Source organism: Vidua chalybeata, chromosome Z (assembly GCF_026979565.1).
Source record: "Vidua chalybeata isolate OUT-0048 chromosome Z, bVidCha1 merged haplotype, whole genome shotgun sequence".
Taxonomy (NCBI): Eukaryota; Metazoa; Chordata; class Aves; order Passeriformes; family Viduidae; genus Vidua; species Vidua chalybeata.
In genome coordinates, this window is record NC_071570.1 from 11764440 (window position 1) to 11786311 (window position 21872).

At 38.3% G+C, this 21872-nt stretch overlaps 1 protein-coding gene across 2 annotated transcripts in view; it reads left to right on the forward strand.

The window, feature by feature from the left end:
* Positions 1-1467: 1467 nt before the first annotated feature.
* FANCC (FA complementation group C) overlaps positions 1468-21872 on the forward strand; it is a 76421-nt gene continuing 56016 nt past the window's right edge. Inside the window, exons 1-3 of one of the 2 annotated variants that reach the window (XM_053931924.1) lie at positions 1468-1514; positions 16617-16790; positions 18321-18408. In XM_053931924.1, the coding sequence (XP_053787899.1) occupies positions 16626-16790; positions 18321-18408 (253 nt within the window). In that variant the 5' untranslated portion in view covers positions 1468-1514; positions 16617-16625. The remainder of the gene's footprint in view (positions 1515-16616; positions 16791-18320; positions 18409-21872) is intronic. The other variant, XM_053931925.1, reaches the window with a different exon arrangement.

The window sequence follows — 21872 nt, forward strand, 5'->3', positions numbered from 1 at the left end:
AACAATTCAACCGAGGTTAAAGACAGAGAGTGTTTTGCTGTAGTGACTTTGTCCTTTCTTTGTTTCTGTTTTGTTTTTTCCATAAGTAGGAATATAATGAGTTCTTTACTATCCAGTTTCTTCAAGGAGGAAATAAGGACAAGGTGGTGTAAGAATACTTATTTGGAGGAAGATGCGAGGAAGATGCTGATGGCTTCTCAAAAAGACATAGTGATAGAATAGTATAGAAATATAGTAGCAACTTCCCCACCAGCTCTGTTTTGCAAATAGTGAACATGGAGGCAAAAGCAGGCAGGAGTCAAAGAACTACCAGGGTAAACAGGAGAAGGAGCTGAGTAGATGAGCTGAAGAGGAAAATGAGAGGTAGAATGAGAGGAAGAGAATTAAGTATTACTGTGTAAGTGGGCTAGGGATTGATGAGCAAAAATGCACCAAGTAGTCAGGTTGTATAGCACTGGTATTTTCAGCAGGACTGCTTTCAGGACCAGTGTCAGAGTACAGGTCTTGGTAGTTTTGTTACTAATGCTTATAACAAACTAAGGGACAGGGTTCACCCTGTCTATATTTCTCATTTTGCCACCAACACAAATTTCAGTAAATTGAATATTTATTTCCAACCCTAAGTTTATTCAAAACAAAATTTCTTATTTACTCTATGTCTGTACTCATAGCATTCTGTTTACAGGGATATAAGGAGCTTCTGTGTTCAGAAAACCAAAAAGAAGCAAAAAGTTTAACACGTTTTGGACTTAATCTTACCAAAAGTGGTAAAGCTGAAGGGTTTTATTAATTCATGGTCAAAGCCCAGGACAAAGACTGTGGGCAGGCACCTTGGCCTGGCCACTGCCAGCACTCAGTGCATGGTGGCTGAGAAGGCACAACCCACACTGGGGCTGCCATGTCCCTGTCACTTTGGTTTCCCTGTCGATCCGCTCCTGAGCTGCACGTGCAGGGTCAGACTGGCCCGGCCCATGTCACTGGTTCACCCAGTGCGTGCAGGCAACCAAGGCGCCTCAGTTTCGCTGGGGACCCCCGGGCGTGCACTGGCCCTGAAGACCGACAGGGCTTCTGCCCCAGCTCTAGCTCTTGACGTCCCGTGTTTGAGTCGGTACGCCACGCGTGTGTGACTGGGTTAGGCGGAATCATAGATTCAGAATCACGGAACCACAGAATATCCTGAGTTGGAAGGGACCCACAAGGACCACGGAAGTCCAACTCCTGGCCCTGCGCAGGACATCCACGAGAGTCACACCATGTGCCTAAGAGCATTGTCCAAACTCTTCTTTAACTCAGACAGGCTTAGTGCCGGAAGGCCTGTTCCAGTGCCAGCCACCCTCTGCGTCAAGAGCCTCCCCGCAGAACCGGCCTACACCCGACGCACGGCCCCGCGCCGCCGGCCCGCGCGCTGTCCCGGCTCACCAGAGGCCAGGCGGCCCCGCCCCGCCGCGCAGGCGCAGCTCTGGGCAGCGGGGCAGCGCGCGCGAAAACTCCAATGGTGCGGCGCGGCGGGCGCGGTAAGCGGCGGGGAGGGAGGGGCGGGACGGAGCGGGCGCGGGGGGCTCCGGCGGGACCTGAGCAGGCACTGAAGGGAGCGGCGGCTTCTCGCCCGTCCTGCCCCCGCTGCGATGGTCGCGGGCCGGGGTCTGTCATGGGAAGGGGATGCGCTAGTGCGGATCATCCGCCGGGCTCCGCGCCCTCCCCTTCCGCCCTCAGCTGGAGCTGGCGGCGACGAGCCCGCCGGGGAAAGGATGACACGGGCAGCGAGGCGTCGGCCGGCCCTCCCTGAGGCTTTGAGGTCGGCAGAGGAAGGTGGCCGTGGCCGTGGTGGTGGGGCCGGGCCTGCGCTGCTGCCCGAGCTGCTGCGTGCCTCACTCCTGTGGTCCGTGCCGGCGTGCCCCATCCCGCCTGGCGCTGAGCACTTCCAGGGATGAGGCATCCCCAGTTTCTCTGGGCAGCTTGTGCCAGTGCCTCACCACTCTCTGGGTGGAAAGCTTCTTCCTAACATTCAGCCTAAACTTACTATGTCTAAGGCTATTCCCCTTTGTCCTATCACCACATGCGCCTGTAAAAAGTCTGTGTCCAGCCTTCTTGTACTCCCCGTGTAGGGGTACTGGTAACTGAAAACATCTGCAGAGACATCAACGTATGTGGTGTCTGTGCTTGCTATTCTCCCTCCTTCTTGGGAGGAAACAGTGGTAAAAGGTCATGTTGTGATAGATACGTGCAAGATCGGTGCAACACTAATACACAGATACCTTCCTTAATGGTTGATAGGAGGAGGGAGATTTGTTTCTGATTCAACAGACTTTGCCAACTGTTGTACTGTGCAATATGACACAGACATCTGCTGTGGTGGAGGAACTCCAACAGAGTAGGCTTTTAAGGAATACTGTCAGAAATTGTAGCTGGCCTTTAGCTGGCCTAAAGATTAGGGAAGACATGTCCCATAAGTGCTGGGAGAATTTGACATTTTAAGTTTTCGGTTTGGATCACAAATGTAGGTAATTAAATGTCCACTCCTCTCAAAAATTTTCCAAATGCCCATTTTTCACGTGGGAGAATAACTAAAATGGGATAATGCTCCCTCTCTCTCTGAGTGAAGAATCCTTTAGGTAAAAGTACTGTAATATAACAGTCTTGAAAACTAGGAGAATTTTCAGAATTTGGGATTTTTTTCTGATATGTAATTAAAGGTTCTGAAGCTGTCCCTCATTTCTTGTGAAAAGACTTCATTGTCTATGCCCAATAAATTAATTCAGTTTATGTTCTGAGTTATATTGATTACTTGCTCCATTATTTGGGTTTATGCTCGTGTCCCCTTCTTAGATCAAGATTGAAAACTTGTGTCGTAAGAATTGATCACCATATTTGAAGCCGGGGTGGAGACGTTGCGGAAGGCACAGCGTGAGGCGCTGCCAAACCTATGGAAACATGCTGGATTATGTTGGATTTTGGCCTTGCTGGGCGGGCCTCGGGCGCCTTTGGCGCGGCGGGGCGGCTGCTCACTGCTGCCGCCTCCTGGGCAGCGGCGGCGCTGCGGGGCTGGGCCCCTCCGCAGGGACTTGGCTCCAGAGGACATGGCGCTGGGAAAACCCGAGTCGGAAACGATCTCGGAGGTTATCTTATTGCTTATAAGCATGGATCCAGTTTTGGTAATAACTTCTGTGCTTTTTGTCTTTATATTCTCAGGAAGTGAGATGTGTGTGATTCTGGCTGTCCATGTCTTTGGCTACTAAAGATTGAACATGGTAATTTTAACCAAGGTTGAAAGCAGGATAAAGGTTTTTATGGTGATTCTATTCCTATATATATTCTAAAATTTGAAGTGGGGGTCAAATAGAAAGACTGATATTCCCCATGTTTTTGGGCAAGAGTTCTTCAGGACTGGATCACCTCCCTTGCAAAGACAGACAGAGAAAATTGGGACTGTTCAGCTTGAAGAAGAGAAAGTTGTGTAGAGAACTCCTAGCCACCTTCCAGTATCTGAAGGGGGCCTACAGGGAAGCTGGAGAGGGACTCTTCATTAGGAACTATAGTGATACGACAAGGGGCAAAGGGTTCAAACTGAAAGAGGGGAACTTCAGGTTGTATATTAGGAAGAAATTCTTTCCTGTGAGCGTGGTGAGACACTGGAAGAGGCTGCCCAGGGAGGCTCTGGGTGCCCCATCCCTGGCAGTATTCTAGGCCAGGCTGTGTACGTCCTTGAGCAACCTGATCTAGGGCGATGTCCCTGCCTGCGGCAGGTGGGCTGGGACTAGATGATCTCTCAGGTCCATTCCACCTCCTTAACATTGTATGATTCTGTGATTCCATCTAGTCAGCACGTGCATATGGACCAGCAGGGTGGGTGCACATGAAAGTAAGCACATGATAGCATAGGTGAAAGTGTCATAAGGGACACTGGTGTAGTTGGGGTGATGTTATGAGGTGTTGTAGCAACAAAGGATACCCCTTTGAAGGCACTGGACACAGTTGTTCCATCAGTGGAACAGTCTTGGATGCTCAGTGTACTTTTAAATTATAATTTCTTTTTCCCTAAGATGTATGTTTCAGAGAAACATACCCTGCCCTACCATTGTGAAGGTGCTGCTTTAGGCAAAGATGTCTTTCAAAAGACATTTGGGTGGAGGATTTTGAGACTGGTGACAGAGATAGGTGAAGCAAGTTTTTCCTGAAACAGGCACTCAGAAAGTCTTAGAATCCTTTGATGTACATGGAATAATTTCTGGCATTTACAGGAAGATGTATATATTGCATGAGATTGTTCCCCAGAAAAAATCTTTAGTCTTTGATTTATCTGATGATTTTTTAAAAATTATCTTTACGAATACAGCATATTTTGTGCCAACCTGAGCTAAACAACGCACAAAAGTATGCTAGATTGTAAAGATCTTGCTACATGTATAAGTTGTAGAACAGCTCTCAAAAATCAAATTTTAAATGATTCAACTTTCACCAAGAAGGGTATTCCCAGACAGTGGTTTTTGGTTAATGCTATAATAAATTGCTGTCATTGTTAATGTTATTAAAATGAAGGCAATGGTAATACTCATTAAAAATCTGTAACTCCTTTCATGCAGCTTTGAGAATTAGAAAATTCTTAGTGTTTGAGATTTGGTGGCGCATACCACCAGTTCCCAAGAACACTAGGATTGTGCAGTTAGTCTGCTAAGTTACAGGAATGTATATTATGTTAAATATTATGGAGGTGCAAAATACTCTTTATTAGTATTATATTAATCATAAACTCATTAAACATACATAATAAATTAATAAAGAGAAATCTAAATTATTTCTATTAACTATCACAATTTACTCTTCTGAATTTCAGAGTTTTGATTACAGCGTCTTTAAAATTTGTTTAAGAATGCTTTTGCTCTGTGTAATAATAAAGGGAGGACTCATGTCAGATGCCGTTTGTGAGAGACTTCTGTTCATTTTTTAACTGTCAGCCTTGCTTATGGTTGCAGGGTTGTGACATAGTACTTCTCTATGCATTATTAACTTCCAATAGAAATTATGTTTCTAAGCAATACTGTGAGCTATAGGTTCATAATTTTACTAGTGATGAGTTGAACAGGTATTACTGGACACAGTCTAAAGACACATTACTTGCTCAAGTGTAATCTGCACAACATCATTTATGGTGATCTTGCAAAATAAAGCCCACAAGGCTACTGCAGGAAAAGGAACTTTGTAAATCTTTGAGAGGAATAAATTTTAAAAAAAAATGTAAATGGAGTAAATCTGATATTAGCAGATATTTGGTTTTAGTTTGGGGTTTTTTTTTTTTCTTTTTAAGTAAACAAGTATATAAGTAAATGTACTATTCTTTAAAATCAGAGCACAACTAATCAAGTTTCTGCAGAGGTGCAACAGAATGAGCCTTGCTTAATTAACTTTAATGATTTCTTTAGTGTCATGTGTCAGAAGTGAGAATTGGATTCTTAAGACTTCTGACTCCTGAAGCCAGATTGTGGTGCTGTCCTTCCTCCTTATTAGTAGATTAATTGGACATGTTTTTTTATTAAATCTTGATTAACTGTGTGACAGTATTGAAGTATTCAAGATAGGACTTTAGAAAGGTATCAACTGAATTGACACAAATGAGTGTCCAAGTAGAAGAGGCCACGTACCACTAGCTAGTAATTTTTTTCTATGCTGTACATTAGAAGTTCTCGTTTATCATCAACTGACCACATTCATAAGAAGCTCCCTTTCCATAAGATAAGAGAAAAATACAGCTTTCATTTCATGCCAGGGGCAAAATTGTCAGGTTTTTGTGAATGGCTGTGACAGAGGCATTGTTGACAAATCAGAGGATCCTCTGTAGTGCATTAAAAAAGTAAGTGCTCATAAAATATGCAGGAATAATTGACTGAAAATTCCACAAATCATTATCCCATCGATATGAATGTCACTTCCTTCTCTTCAGTCTAAATGCCCACATAGATAATTGTTGCTGCAGTATGAGTTTGACTGAGTGAATGACCGAAAGTCTTTGCTCTAGATGTTTCTGAGGAAACTTACCTCTTCTTGTTTGCAAAGAATGAATGGCCTGATTTAATGCCTGTGAATAGCATGAAACCTTGTCAATGGACTCCAGGGACAAGTATCTGTGAGAGTGTGTTAAGATAATGTACAACAAAAACGTGTAAATGTTGATGTGAATGTCATGAGGTTGTTTTTATTCTGAAGAATACGTTTTTCTGTCAGGTGTACTTAGTGCCATAAATACATCTTTCTTCTAAAGATTTTATTTTGTAGCTATTTCTGAGTGTGACTAGTCAGAGAGAGAGGAGGGGGAAAAGTATGAGACTCTTTTCTTTTATGCCAGAGAAATGCATTCTTTCATTTGCAGGCTTGCTTTTACTGTGAATACTTTTCACAGACTTTTTTACTTACACTTGCTAAGCTGTCATTAGAGTTCATATAAAGGTAAGTATGTGTAATATAAACTGAAAAGAAAATACTTTTTGGCATTCTTGTGTGTTCATTTTCTTTTTGGTGGAATATTGACCATCATTGCATAAATTGTCATGTAATGCTTGAGGAGATTAAGGTGAATAATAGATTATCTTTGGGGAAAGCCTTGAAAAACAGTGTTTCCTAATAGGCTAAAGTATATGAGATTTGTGTGTTTCATCTCTTTTTGTCATATGTTTCCTCAGTGACTTTGAAGAAATTGTTTTCTGTTTGTTCTTCTGTTTCCTTATGCTTATGCAGAATTGCTTTAACTCTGTAGAACTGTGGGATTTCAATGAAAGGTATGTGTTTCATTAGTAAATAAATATTAGAGGTTCTTATAAAAATTTTTAGTATAAGAATTAGAACCCGACTGTATGAGTAGCTCTGGATATCAACAACACAGTATTTTACCTTATGTTCAAATACTTGAGATAAAGAGTTTGGAACATATGTCTTCTTTTCATATACTGGTGTAAGCCAGGGGGAAAGCTTGAATTTAGCAGTTGCACGACTGTTACAGAAGCATTATTGGAAATATGAAGCCCCTTAGTGGTCATTCATTATTTAATTGAAGGAATAAAGGTGAGTAATCATTCTTCTCTGCATATGTTATCTGCAGGTTATGTCCCTGTTGCTTTCCCTCCCAACCCCTACATCTTAGCTGGAGGAAGATTGTGCTTTGGCAGGAATTTTTTTTAGGTTTTTCCCTTGCCTCCTCGTAATTTTAGTATATACAGATGGAAGTAAATGCTATTCCTTGATACACTAATACAAAGGAATACATGTTTTCTACTATATTACGTGTCATAAGTGACTCCTTTGATGAGAGGATTAATATTCTCACTTGCTGTCTACAGTTTAATGTATGTGCTTCTGTTCATGCTTGGACATGAGGGAATTATAATATATCAGTTAATTGTGGAACTTAAATTTCTAAAAAAGAAAGTGCCAAGGATTGGTGTATATGCAACATCCCCATCACTGATAGCTCATAGTATGTAACTGACATGAAATGCTGTTTATTCCATGGTGAAACTCTGAATTAATCTTTAACTAGTCTTTTTTTTTTTCAGAGGAACTGGATTTTAAGGAAATAGGTTTCTCTGTATTCTACTCAAGCGATATACAAATACAGGTTGATAGAAGAGGAGGTTCTGTGATAAGGGAAATTTGGGTGATTGGTTTGATTCGTGTTCAGACCAGAATAGAGCAGAATGGACTGTTTTGTTGGGAAAAAATCATCTAGTCAAACTGCCTGACCAATTCACAGCTGAACAAATGTTAACTTTAGTGTTAAATGCATTGTACAAATGCCTCTTTTTAAGGCACTTGACAGACTTGGAGGAAAAAAACACGTCTGTAGGAAACCTCTTCCAGTGTTTGACCACTCTCCCGGTAAAGAAAGATTTCCCAGTGTCCAGTCTGAACATCCTGTGATAAAGCTTGAACCATTTGCACGTATCCTTTTACTGCATTCCAGGAAATCCTGGGAACAGACCAGCACTTTCCCCTCTCCAGGTCCCCTCCTCAGGGAGCTGTACAGAGCAATGAGGTCACCCCTGAGCCTCCTTCTCTCCAAACCAGACAAACCCAGAGCCCTCAGCCTCTCCTCACAGGATGTGCCTTCCAGCCCTTCCACCAGCTCTGTTGTCCTCCTCTGGACCTTTCCAGGACCTTCCCACCCTTCTCAGGCTGTGGGGCCCGGCACTGCACACAGGACTCAGGGTGAGACTGCCCCAGGGCTGAATCCAGCAGGATGATCCCAGTCCCAGCTGGTGATGCTGTGTCTGATGCACCCCGGGATGGGGTTTGCCCTCCTGGCTGCCCGGGCACACACTGCTGGCTCAGCCTGAGCTGCTGCCGACCAGCACCCCCAGACCGTTTTTTTTCTGAAGTGTTATTCTGTAGAGAAGAAGTTGAAGAAAATCTTTCAGATGTCTGAAATGACAATATAAAATCTCTAACATTGGTTTTAAGCTATGGGAGACAGTGGTAACCACATGTAGAAGTTTTAAGTGAAAAAGCAGAATTTATATTTGGTACAAAATTTGCTCTTTGTCTAAGTAACTGTAATTCATTCACTTTGCTTTGGCTTACATGAAGTTTTGTGAGAGCATATTTGCTAGAATTGGGTAATGAGAACTGTATAGTCAGATAACCCAGATAACTGTATTTTTTCAGGTAACCCATAAAATAGGGAATGATGCCTTAGTTGGCAGATTTGTTATAGGAGAATGGGTACAAACAATAGATGTAATCTAACAGGAATTTGCCATTGTTGCTAAAAGGCCTAATTTTTCTAATGTAGTTACTTGGTAAGCTCTTATGTGGATGGGCTTCTTACTGTCATGAAAGTTTAATGTGAAATTTAGGCTTCATTGAGACTAACAAAAATTCTGCCATTGATGTAAATACAACCAGCATTTAATTCCTTTTCCTGTGACCTGAAAAATAAGATCTAACTTATGTAGTGTTTAGACTGCTGTTATCAGAGACCCATACACAATTGATGTGTGTTGTAACTGTAACTGTTAGTGAAGCTAAAGTGCTGTTAGCAATAATTGAACTTTCTGCAAAGTGCTGTAAAAATATTTTTATGTTGCCAGATACCAGGGACAGTTCTGCTTTCTGTAGTTTGAAGGCTTGATCAGACCTAGTGTCTCTTTCCAGAGCTGCCTTTATTCTTTGCATAGTTGTTTTAGCTGCAATTTCCCGTGTGTCATCTTTATTTCTATTGTTGTCATAGAAGTGAGCTGAAAATTAGCTGGACTGAATGAAAAGGCCCTGTCCAACAAACAAAATCCAAGGATATTTGAACATTAACTTTCATTAGAGATATCCTGCCAAAAACTTTATTCCTCAAGCACTAGGAGCAATTGCTACGTTCCAGTGACCTGAGTGTTACCAAAGAGTCTTGTAAGGTGTACTATTTAGATTGCAAGACAAAATACATAAATCTTACTGAGGAAATGTATTGAAATGAGATGTGCTTCACACCCCCTTCCCTTCCTCCATTTCTAGAAAACTGTGACAGAGTGTGCTTGTTTGTGCTTCTGTTCACCATGCCACACATTTTCAGGATGTAAATTTTAGCTTCTGCTGTATTTTGAGGTGTATTGTTGTTGCCTCTGTCGTAGATCACTGTTAAGAGGAAGGCAATCCACATATGGAAGAGCAAGCAAGGAGTTAAGGGGTGAGCTAGCAGCCCCCTGTTTCTTTCAAGTCTTTGTTCTGGAAGGTTGTGTGATCTGCTTAACATCAGTGTGCACTGGTCAAATCTGGGATTTGCCTACTTGCCTTGAAACAAATTTAGATTTTGCACATCCATCTGATACCCTGTCTTTTGGTATGGATAGCTTTATGTAGGTCTTGCTGGATTGTGTTCTGGCTCCTGCTGACATTGAAATTCTTTTAAACTAGGGCATTGTATGTTTTGGTACTTTGCCAGATTGCATAGACTCTTCTGCCAGAGATGTAAAGGTACCTTACTTTATTGCCTGTTTTCTCCTCTTAAATTTAACTTTAAAAAAGGTACTAGTGATGTTGTAGTATTAGTAACTTCTTTGGTATGTTCCTTGCAGGAGTAGCTTACAGTGGATTGTGATCAGATTTTTTTTTTATTCAGTTTCTTCCTAAAAATCCATTATTGGATTATTGGTGGGTTTGGTACTTACATATTTTGTGTTTGAAAGTATAGTTGATTGCCTTCTTGCCCTGTTAAGATTCATGATGGAAAGGTAACAAATAACATATATAAAATTCAGTGATATCACTTTGCTTTTGCTGTTCCTGTGGGCTGAAGATAAGAGCTAGATGGATGTGCTGAGATATTATTTCTGCTTTTCCCATTAAAGAAAGTTTTATTCTTTATTTTCAAGCCTCTTGAAATGGGGTAAGTTAGAGGGAAGATCTGCTGCTACAAGATGAGCTATTGGAACTAGAAAGTTTTAAAATTAGTTTTTGTATGAGGTAAATAAATTATATTTTTGTGGTCATGAAGCCTGATTAATGGAAATCCCAGAACATGCTGAGTTGGAAGGGACCCACAAGGATCATTGGGTCCAGCTCCTGGCCCTGCATAGGACATCCCAAGAGTCACACCATGTACTGGGAGCATTGTCCAATTGAACTCTGTCAGGCTGGTGCTGTGACCTCTTCCCTGGGAGCCTGTTCCAGTGCCAACCACCCTCTGGTAAAGGAAAGCTTTATCATGATCATACAGTCCTTTTGTGGGGAGAGGGAGATGTAATGTCTTCAGAGTATCTGAGAAAGGGAGAAGTCCTGTGAATCCCAGCAAAGCTTGATTCTTCAGGGCATCAGGTCTTCTCCAGACCTGCAGAGCGCAGTTTGCAGTGATACTCATATGAAACCTGTGCAAGAGGTTTAATTCTGCTGTCCACAAAATTAGCCCTGCTAGGGGCCACAGTTGCTTAAAGATGAAAACTGAACTCTTTTTCCTGTGAGTCCTGATAATGTAATTCAGAATGCAACTCTGTTAAATTACCAATTATCAGAGTAAATAGAAGAAATAAATATACAGCAGCAAAATAGAAGAGTTAGTTACTTTTTCCAGGAGAATTTTTAGTCTAAACATTGAATAATAATGTCAGCCATCTGGTTGACCAGCTATTTAGTTTGCCAGATTTCACAGATTGCTTAGCCAGTATTGAATCCTTTGTTTTGGCAAAATTGTGTCCTTTGATTTTATTTCCAGGGGAAGATATAGTAGCATGCAATTTGTTTTAATTTGGAAAGTGCACATGTAGACAGGCAGTTTTCTATAATAGTTGTTTTTTCTTGCTCTAAAATATCTGTGGATGTAGGCACAAAGAGAAGTAGGCGAACTTGTTTTTTTGTGAAAAGGTACTAAATAAAAAATGAACATTAATCAACGCTGCTTGTAAGCACACCAGTCTAAAATGAAAATGGAAGTTATTCTCTCTATTATTCTTGACTGTTGGATGCCAGCGTGTGTAGATTAGACTTAATACCAACCTATAAACCAGCCTGTGATGCTTATTTCTCAACAAGGTATAAGAAAATAAGATGACAAGAGTAAATGTATGTTTTTATTTTTCACATAGTCTTTACTACTCCTGAGCCTTTCTGAAGTTTCTAAAAAAAAAGCTTTTTTTCCTAATAAACTATTTTTAAAATTTATTTTGGGGAGGCTGGTAACAGATTGTCTTTACAGTAGGAAATAAATTACGTTTGCTCTTACCTCCTCTCTGAGTATATATTGAATTTTCTTCTGTTCTTGGCAAGCAGAAGGAGACTTGTAAAGGTGGAGATGAAAAATATACTTGAGAACAAGGTAAAGAAATAGATATTTTATGCAGAGAATTAACAAATGAGAAAATAGTAACAATGTTCAGGATAATTGCTATTTTTTCCCCTCTTGGCATAATCTCAGAATATCTATTAGATAGCAAATTTGTGACATGATTATAATAATCTTTGACACACTGAAAAAGTTAATACTCTTTTGTTATATTATAGTATCAACCATTGAGTATCACAATCGAGTTAAAAGTGATTAAGGAGTAAAAATGATGGTATCTTTTGATTATATAATATACTGAAGTGCTCCTAATTGGTAATATTAGTCTCCTAATATCTATTAAAGTAATAAATATGCACAAAAGGACTGTCCTACTGCTTTTGTAAGTATTAAAACCCCTTAAAAATAGTTTGGAATTTGGAGTTTATATGTTTTGTTATCTTAATGGTGACCTGTTGTGCTTGGGGCCCTTGGGCCCTGACATCATAAGAATATTTTTAACTGTTTTCTTATTTTGTGTTTTTCCTCATAAGATAAGGTAGCTGGTGGGTAGGATATAAGAGAGGAGGAGGAAGAGGAGGTGGAGGAGTGGAAAGTAAAACATTCATTTAGAACATGGAGCTACTTAGCATTGATTCAAGGCAAAGTGAGAGCTTTATAATTTGAATGCAAGTTTTTGTCATATTTATTTGGAATGCTGTCATATAAGGAAATATTGTACCTTGATATTGATCTTTAACAGTACCTCAAAGATCCTTCTACTTAAAAGGCTTTATTTAAATGTAGCAGTTGAATTTACAAGAATAAAGAGAAATAAATTAATGAAAGTTTAATTGTAATTTTTGTGAATTTTTAGAAATGCTGCATTAACTTCTGAAAGGTATAACAAGTACCCTCATACCAGAGCTCCCCATGTGTTTGGAAGTATGAGGCCAAAAGGGTTTGCCTGGGGGTTCTCAGAGAAGACGGCTAACGGCTTCTTTCTAGAAGTAAAATATACTGTAAGATGGTTCACAATAAATCTGGCTTCTGAATTTGCCATGTTGTGGAGAACTCAGTCAAAATGAGAATCAGTTTTTGATTTTCAGCAGCTAAAATGAGTCCTTACTAACTGAAAATAATGGAAATTAATCTGAAAGAGACTAGGAATATACTTGTCAGTATTGTAAGTCAAGTTATTAATGAAGTATTTATTATCTGTGATTCCTGTAGCTCTTCTAATATGTTCTGTATGATACTGGGACCTGAACATTTAAATTACCTTTGACTATAACAGTTTTCTATTTCTCTAATAAACCATATCCTATATCCTATGATGGTTTTTGAGATTAAATTTCTGTCTCCGGTATGTTTGCTTTTTAATCAGGCTATTTATACTTTCACAGTATTTATACATACACAGTAGCTTTACTGTGTGTTTTCCAGTAATGTTGGGGTGAAGACAAGAGTAAGCTGTATTAATCAAATTGCTCTTTTTGGGACTAGATGCTATAGTTGAAGTAAACAATCAATAAAATAACTATTTGATATGAAACTTCCAGTGAAAACAAACAAGTACAGCTTAAAAATCATGCTATTGGAAATAGAGCACGATTGGAAATAGTGTGGATTATGTGGTGTTGTGATGCTGAAAATCTTAATGTATATTAAATTAATCACATTCTTGATAAAGGATAAATTGAAGTACATAGTAAATGCTAAACAAGGGCCAGTGGCCTATATGAATAGTGCAGCAATTCCTAGAAATGCCACTTTATTGTGTTCTTCTGTTGATCTCAGCATAATTTTATAAAAAAAACATGTATTGGTGGTATTCCAAAACAGAAAGCAGCAATGCCTTTAGCAATTTTTGTGATTATAATTTTTGAAAATCTACATTCAACCCTGAGATGAGTTCAGTGGATTGGAGTATTGTGCTAACAATGCTGAGGTCCCGTGCTCCATTCCCACATAGACCATTCCCTTAAAAGTTGGATGTGGTGATCCTTATGGATCCCTTCCAACTCAGAGGAAGTAATATGTAAATGCGACTGTTGTAATAATTGCTGTAAGGGATTCTGCTGCCATTGAATCTACAAGAGTAGTTCTTGTCCAAAGCTTTACAGAAGTGCACAACCCTTCCTCCTCCCCCTTGCCCCAAAAAGTGCAAAGATCTTGCATGTCACTCTAAATGGTTTATTCTAAACGTGCACTGAAGAGTACATCTTCTCTTAATCATAGGGATCATTCCTTATTGCTGATCTATTAAGATTTTTAGCAGTTTCAGAAAATTAATTGCACAGAAAAACACATACATTTGTCCTTTAATCCAATTTGGAAATGTATATAAAACTGTCTCCTCTATTTTTTGCCCATAAATGTATCCATGAATTGAGCTTTAAACTGCAGCTAAAATTTCTGAACTCTGCTTTAGAAACAGAGCGGTGTTTCATTTTGATCAGAAAATTATGCAGAAAGATCAAGACCAGGACTGATCCTTCTGAGGATAGGTTCTGAACTCTAGATTGTATAGCTGGAGTTTTTTTGGTCCAGATCCTTTGTTTGTGCTTTCATACAACAAGGTGAGGGTTTGAATAGCACCAAACATAGAGCTGATTTGTCTTGTGTGTGATTATTGCAAGTCTGTTGATGGGAGAATACTTTTCTCATATCCAAAATATTCAGGTATTTTAAGGGAATTAGCTGTCAGAAACAGTAAAAAATGCACACTTGCAGTTATCAGCATAGAGGAGAGATACACTTCTAAGATTTTCTTTCACATATGATTTGTGCTGTTGGTTTTGGGTTTTTTTATAGTAGCAGTACTTAAAAAAAAAAAAAAAAAAAGGAATGTGCAATCCAGTTTATTTAGCTGTAATAACCCGGGAGACAAAACACCTTTCTTATTGGAGAGCTGGGATCTCAGACTTCTGGAAAAAGAAGAGTGATGGCTATGCCATTCTGCATTCTGAAGTAGTAGGAACAGGTCCTCAGTATATTAGATTATCCTGCTTGATTTGCTTTACTTGGATTCTCAATTAATACTTAGTCAACTCATGATTGGCCCCAAAATGCTGGAGTTCTTGTGCTTCCTCTTTTTTTTATTTTTTCTTTTTCTTTTTGTCTCCTTTCCTAAAAGTTTTAGGAGCTGTTTTATTAGGGGATTGATTTTTCAGTTACTTGGTAGGATTGATGTTGTCTGGGAATATCAAGTAGGCTCATTAATTTAACCATATGTGTTAGTTTACTTGCTGGCTTCAGCTTGTTCTGAAAATCTTTCTTATGTCCCTGCAGTGATAAAAATGTTTCATGGCTAATTGCCACTGGGACCCATGTCTCTTCAGCCAGGTGCTGTGATGGAGAGTCTCATAGCATGTTTTGATACTCAGAGAAGATCAGTAACACCTTGGCACTGCAGAGATCCCTTAAGAACTCTGCTGACAGCAACAGTGGCAGATAAAAATGGGAGTGTAATAAAGAACACAAGAGCAGTGGCTTTGCTTACTGGTCTTTGAACAAGTTTGGGGCAAATACGTATTGTACACTAGCAATCCAACAGTAACCTCAATTTTTTTTTTTTTTTTTCTGGACAGGATCCAAACTCAAATGATAGTCGTGATTCACTAGGGTTTATGTATTTCTTTTTCTTTCATTCTTTCTTTCTTGCTTTCTTGCTTTCTTTCTCATAGTAATTAAACAAGTTTATTAATAATCTTCAAATTTTTATCTGGCTCAGATTAGCATGCTGTACAAATCCTGTGTTTGTAAGGGTTAGCTGTATAAAGCAAGCTTAGTTTGCAGGGCTGCTGTGGAGGTCCTGGTTTATTTTTTTGGTTTATAGCTTGCAAAGATACATATTCATTCATTTCTGTGGCATCTATGAGTGTCTGAATTTGTCTCCAATGGGCAACAATTCATTTCTGAAAATTGCCACCACATTCTGTTAATTGACAGTTGTCTTTACAGTTTTGACAGAAAGAACAACGATTGAAAGACTGCAAGAGCTCATTTGGTCTTTCGGCCTATGAGACATTACTTTCAGAGAGATTTAAAGGTTGTTGTACTGCTTGCTGTGCTGTTCTCTCTCCTTCTGTCAAAGAAAAATATAATAGTAAAGCAGAAAAATTTGTATGCTGTTTTTTAGTATCTTTTAGTGGTGCAGTTTGGTTAGATTTTAATGTTCTGGCTTGGTGATAGTGCTTATCCCACAAATACCAGTTTTTCAGAGTGAAGTGTGCCAGAGGATGTAGATATTTATGGTACAACTTCCATTCAGAACTGGGTTATATGCAAAGCTGCATATGGTTATATTTTTTCCCCTCTTATTTGTATGGTATACAAGGAGAAACAGACCCAAAATACTAAATTTATTAGTTTCTATTAAGGAGAATACTCTTTTTTCACATAAAGCTAATGATCAGTTAGAAATACAGAAATTGCAATGAGCGAAGGCCTCCTAGTGCCTTTTGTTTTGATTGAGCCTTATTTTAATACTTTAATTTATCTTGGAACAAGCATTTTTAGTTTTTAATTGTGCATAGCATTTCAAACAAATGCACACTTAAATTCTAAAATTCTGAGTGAAATGTTGATGATGACAAATTTAGATGAGAAAAGCCTGAAACACATGTGGGTGTTACATTTATTCTAAGATAATTTACTGATGAATTTTCCCCCTTTGCTATTTTGTAATGATGGGGTTATTAATTTAACTTCTTAATATTGCAAATCAAATTACCAGTCTTAGGAGATGTAAACAGACACTCCCTACACCCCATTCTTGTATGCACACAAAAATGGTAGCAAAAGTCCTCTCTCTGTATATTTGTTTTTGGTTTGAAGCCAGTGTTCAGTGATGCCTGATGTGGAATTAAAATCTTTTTTTCAGGATTGTGGAATGGCTCAGGACACTACAGTGCCCAAACTGAACTTTGAGTATTGGTTGGATAAAGCTATTGAATGGGGTCAAGCCACTACTTTGGAATCCCAGAAAGATGTGTGCCTTCACTTGCCCCAACTCCAGGAATTTCTACATCAGCTTTATGAAACAATAAAACATTTGGTAAGTGACTTTAGAAGGAAGAGTGACCTGTTTTGAAGAGGTCCTCCAAAACAATCTGCACCATGTTTTGACAAAACCAGAAGGTAACAGCAGCAAAAAGGTTTGTCTTGTTAGCCTAAGGTACTACTGGATCAGAGGTGCAAACTGGGGAAACAGTCACAGGTAATGCAAACAGGAGTGTGCTTCCTGTTTCCCTGATTTATTGTGAAAGGGACTTTTTCTTCCCGATCAATTGATGTCATGTGAAGTTTCCCAGCCAATGCTCTAGCCTCTTAAAAAAACTCTTTAAATAAAGAATAATTTGATTCTGGCTGTCAGGTCATAAATTGGATGATTTAAAGGCCTTAATATGCAAAACTGTGACTGATCTTTCAAATCTTAGAGGGTCTGCTGACCCCAGTATTATGGCACACGCAGTGAGTTCTAGCAGCATGGTCAGATCACTGGCATAAACTGCTGCCTGCTCTGTTTATTAATTATTGTCTACAATCACTTGAGAAAGGTAGTTGTTCATGTTTAGTTGATAGTATGTTTTTCTGAGCATCAATTTTCAGTGTATATATTCAGTATAATTAGCCTTGAAAGTACTGCATTATGGCATAAGGCTTGCTTCTTATGGAAATTGTTCTTTTAAAATATTCCTATCTGTAGACTGCAGAGTGAGGTTTGTTTCTGAACTGACTTAAATGTTAAATTGTAAGTAAAGGGCTTTGGGGGAGTGGAGTTTCTTCCCATATTTATATTTCTTTTTCCGTAAGAGGGAGAAAAATGTTGCTACTTCATGTAATCCAAGGCATGGCCTGAAATGGACTTCGTGAATATGGCCCCAGAAAGTCTTGGTCTAACCCCAAACATGAGACAGTGTAAGGAATTTATTGTAGTAGCAGGAGATGGTTATCATACCTGCTACTTTCATGTTATCTCAGCACAGCACTATTTTTCAAAGCCTTCATTTATTAGATAGTAAAGCTACAAAAATGGAAAAACAAGACTGATTACACAGGACTGTATATAAACTACATTGTCTATTATTTTTCTAGTGAAAGTGCTTTCTATTTGGTTAGAAGTTAAATGTCAGTTTGTTACTGGCTTGTCATTAAGTAAATTAATTTAAAGAAAGCAAACAAATGTAACAAAGATAATTTTATGCCATAGTAGATACTAATTTCTTCAGAAACTGTGAGACAGTATATTATAACAATGACCCTCAATAAAAATGTGTGTTAATTAGGTTTTAATACAGTGAAATCATATACTTCCTAGTTACTAATACTGATCTGCTTGCTGGGTGTGAGGCAAATGAATAAATTTTCTAACATAGTTTAGTATTTGGTAAGGAAATACGTAAGTTTTAACTTACTTGAATGATGACATAGAAAATTTACATACCTGCAGGTGTTTTGCTTTCAGAGCAATTCACAGTAAAATAATTTGGATTGTAATTTACAGCAATGTGTATCATTAACAGTTCTCTTAACCTACTTTTGATGTAGAATATTTATTATCTTTTTTTTTGTTTTTGTGTTTTAGCAGGGTCCCACTGTAGCAATCCAGCAGTTCCCTTTAATTGGACAGCTTCTAGGAAGGCTCTGTTGGAATCCTTTTGTTATAGGATATGGTAAGAATGTGTTAAGATATTTCTGCAGCAGTTCCATAAACTTTATTCTATAAAAATTAGGAAAATATGAGTTGTTATATGTTATGATTTTTTTTTTCCATAAAAACACAGCATTCTTTTTTATGGAAGTAAAATTTTGAGAAGAAAAGGCTATCCATGTTATTTAAAATATATAACCTTCAGAAATGTTAAATTCACTTTTGGATCTAATTGATTTCCTAGTTTAGTTATGGAATCTTGACTTGGGACCAGTAGGTTTTAAACCCAGTGAGTGTTTATGTGCACCACGATTTCCATTTTCATTTTTTGTTGTATTGATTACATTTTGCTGGAGTCTCAAAATGTACAAAATCCAGTGCTTCAAATTACTTTGAACAGAAGTTTCTTTCCCTATGTATCAGAATATTCATATATGCAAAGATAGAAGAAATAACTTTCCTGATACGTGTGTTTTGTAATTAGTCCACGTTATGATTATGTTTGTTTTTGTTGAATCCTTACAATGTATTTCCCCCATCTCTACATCCTTAGCTAGTAAAAATGCACATAGAATCTAAATTAAAACAGTAAAGTGGTAACATAGGAAAAAAGGCATATGGAAAAACTAAATGCTCTTACTGGTGGTGAATATGTGTGTGGGTGAGAATATAAAAGAGAAAATAAATTGGCGCAGGAAAACTGTTGGGAGAGAGGAGACACTCCTTGTGCTATGTCATCAGCAGTTCTGATGTGTTTTTCAGGAACTGAGATGTTAAAATTTTGATAAATTACTTGGGATCTCATTTAAGCAGAAAACTGATTCTGAACTTCCCTGTGAACCCCTTAAAATAACTTTTTGTAAGTCTTTTGCTCTTATTAAAACTAGAAATAAAAAAAGAGAAAAAAAAGATAAATAAGAAAGGCTTACTAAGTCAAGCACAGCATACATCTTCTGTTTTGGCTTTGTCTTCTAGACAGCTCCAAGCACAGGCAAAATGAACTTGTCTGTAAAACACATCGTAGATGTGTGTAATGTCAGCATTTCACCTCTGAAAGCAAAATTTGAGAAGGAACCATAGGTTTAGATATAGACCACTTTTGCAGAGCAACAAATATGCGCTTTTTGAAAAGACTTTTCATACTTTACAGATGTATTTTTATTATGGAGAGGTTTCCCTTCTAATCATAGTTTTTGATTATGTTGGTAACTATGGATGTTTACACACTTTGCTTCTAAGTTTTTGTTTGGAATATGCAAGTCTTCAGATGGTCAGTTTTTTTGAGCTGACAGTATATTGTATTATAGAAAGTAGCTTCACCTATATTTCTCATCAGAGTTGAAAGCCATCTGTGTCTGCTTTTGGCTCCTTTTCACAAAAATCCCAGCAGTACGTTCTTGTTTTCCTCTACTTCTTTCCTCTTTTTTGTGTTCCTTCAGCATTTTCTGAAGCTGCAAAAGCACTTCTGCAATTTGGTCATTACCTCTGAAGTTTGCTTGACAATGAAGTCATGCTACAGGGTTTTTTTTTTTTTTTGTCTCCAATTGGCAGGTAAGCCAGAGAGCTTTACTTGCTCAAAATGGAATCCTTCACTTTAATGCTTAAAGATTTTCTGACATCAACAAACCTGAAGATGTCTGCTTATACATTCCCACCACTTCCTCTTCTTAGAGCCACCTGAGCACTCTTTGGACTGCTGGCATTTCAGATTCAGCAGTTTTTCATTTTGTTTGGCATTGGTTCTGAAAATATTCTCTAAGATAGTGCTGGCTATACAAGATGCTGACTCTCAAGTGAGTTTCATATAATTTCTCATTTGGATAAATAGCTCATTCAGGCATGTGTTGAGACCAGGCCACCCTCACAGAAGAAGAAACTAATTTTGTTCAATTCAGTCTTTCATACTAAAAAATGGAGCAGGAAAAACGTTATACTTTTGCATCATGTCCAAACCACAATACCTATCACCTTAGATGAATGTCTGTTGGTGCTGGAAGCTGACACGGCTGACCACTCAGAGCAGGAAGCATAGTCTCTGAAGGAGAATAATCTCCTCATAAACACTGCTGAGGAGGAGGTGATCAAGTTAGCCTTATTTAGAATGCTAATGTGAGGGAAGCATGACTGAAGAAAATCTCATGGCTGTACCTGTGGTCCTGAACCACAAGGGATACAGGAGGAATTGACTTTTGGTTAGGAATTCCAGTGGTGATGTTTTTTCTGTTTGTTTTTTTGGTTTTGGTTGGGTTTTTTTTGGTTTTTTTTTTTTTTTTTTTTTTTTTTTTTTTTTGTGGGTTTGGGTTTTTTGGTTTGTTTTGGTGTTTTGTTTGTTTGGTGGTGTTTTTTTGTTTTTTTTTTTTTTTTTTTTTGGTGGGCTGTGTCATTATCTTCTCAGTGGAACCTTTCCAGTTTGACTTTTGAGCCCAAATGTCTTGAATCCCAAACTAATACTATAAATGCTGGGAGGTTTCTTGGTGGCTCTATATGTCAGTATATGTGTATGAGCATGCAAGCTTGTGAATGGACTAATTTCAACAGAAAGTTCAGTTTTGGCTAATCCACATTTTGTGATTTGTTTCAATAAAATTTTACAACAAACTCTAAAAATAAAATTTCTGTCTGTAAGATTAGGGTTTTCTTTCTTCTAACTGTCCGCAGGGTATTTATAAACTGATTATGCTTGGGGTGATTGAGACTATATGGTGTTAAGAGAAAAACATACCTTTTTATTCTTTGTCTCTGTTGTGTTGTTGTTTTTTTTTTGGTTTTTTTTGGTGTTTTTTTTGTTTTTTTTTTTTGTTTTGTTTTGTTTTTTTGTTTTGTTTTTTGTTTTGTTTTTTTTTTTTTTTTTGTGAGATTGGCAGGAAAGAAGTACAAAATGATCATAAAGGTTTGGACTTTTGATTGGTTGGTTGGTTGGTTTGAGGTGTTTCAGTTCTTTTTTGTTTGTTTGCTTTTTTGTTTCTTTAGGGTTCTTTTCCCTTTTTTGGTTGGTGTTTTGTTTTTGGAATACAACGTCAACATCCCTAAAGGAGTCCCATAGATAGGTCGTAGATAATGTTTTTTGAGCTATGTTTTTTGAGCCCAATGTTTTTTGGGAATATCCACCTTTGAGTTTTTAATTTTATTTCTGTGGATGTATTAATTAGTTGTTTGGGTATTAGGCAGCTTTTCATGCCATAGTAAGATCAAATGCCTTTGTTTGTATCCTGATAATGGTTTTCAGTGTGTATCATGATGATAGGTTTTCCATCGAGACCACTGTTGCTAGAAAGCTGGGTGGAAAAAATCCACCACTAGGTGTTTGGTCTTTTGATATGATTATCTTTTGCAGCTGCTGTAATTATTTTAAGATCTGTCCTAATCATCCCATCTTTCATCCCCTGTTCCAGGGCAGCTGTGAAAAAAGTGAACCAAGAGTTTCCCTTAGAGTATGTCATGGGGTACATCAGCAAGAGTGTTGTATGGGCCCTTTTCCTATTTTTC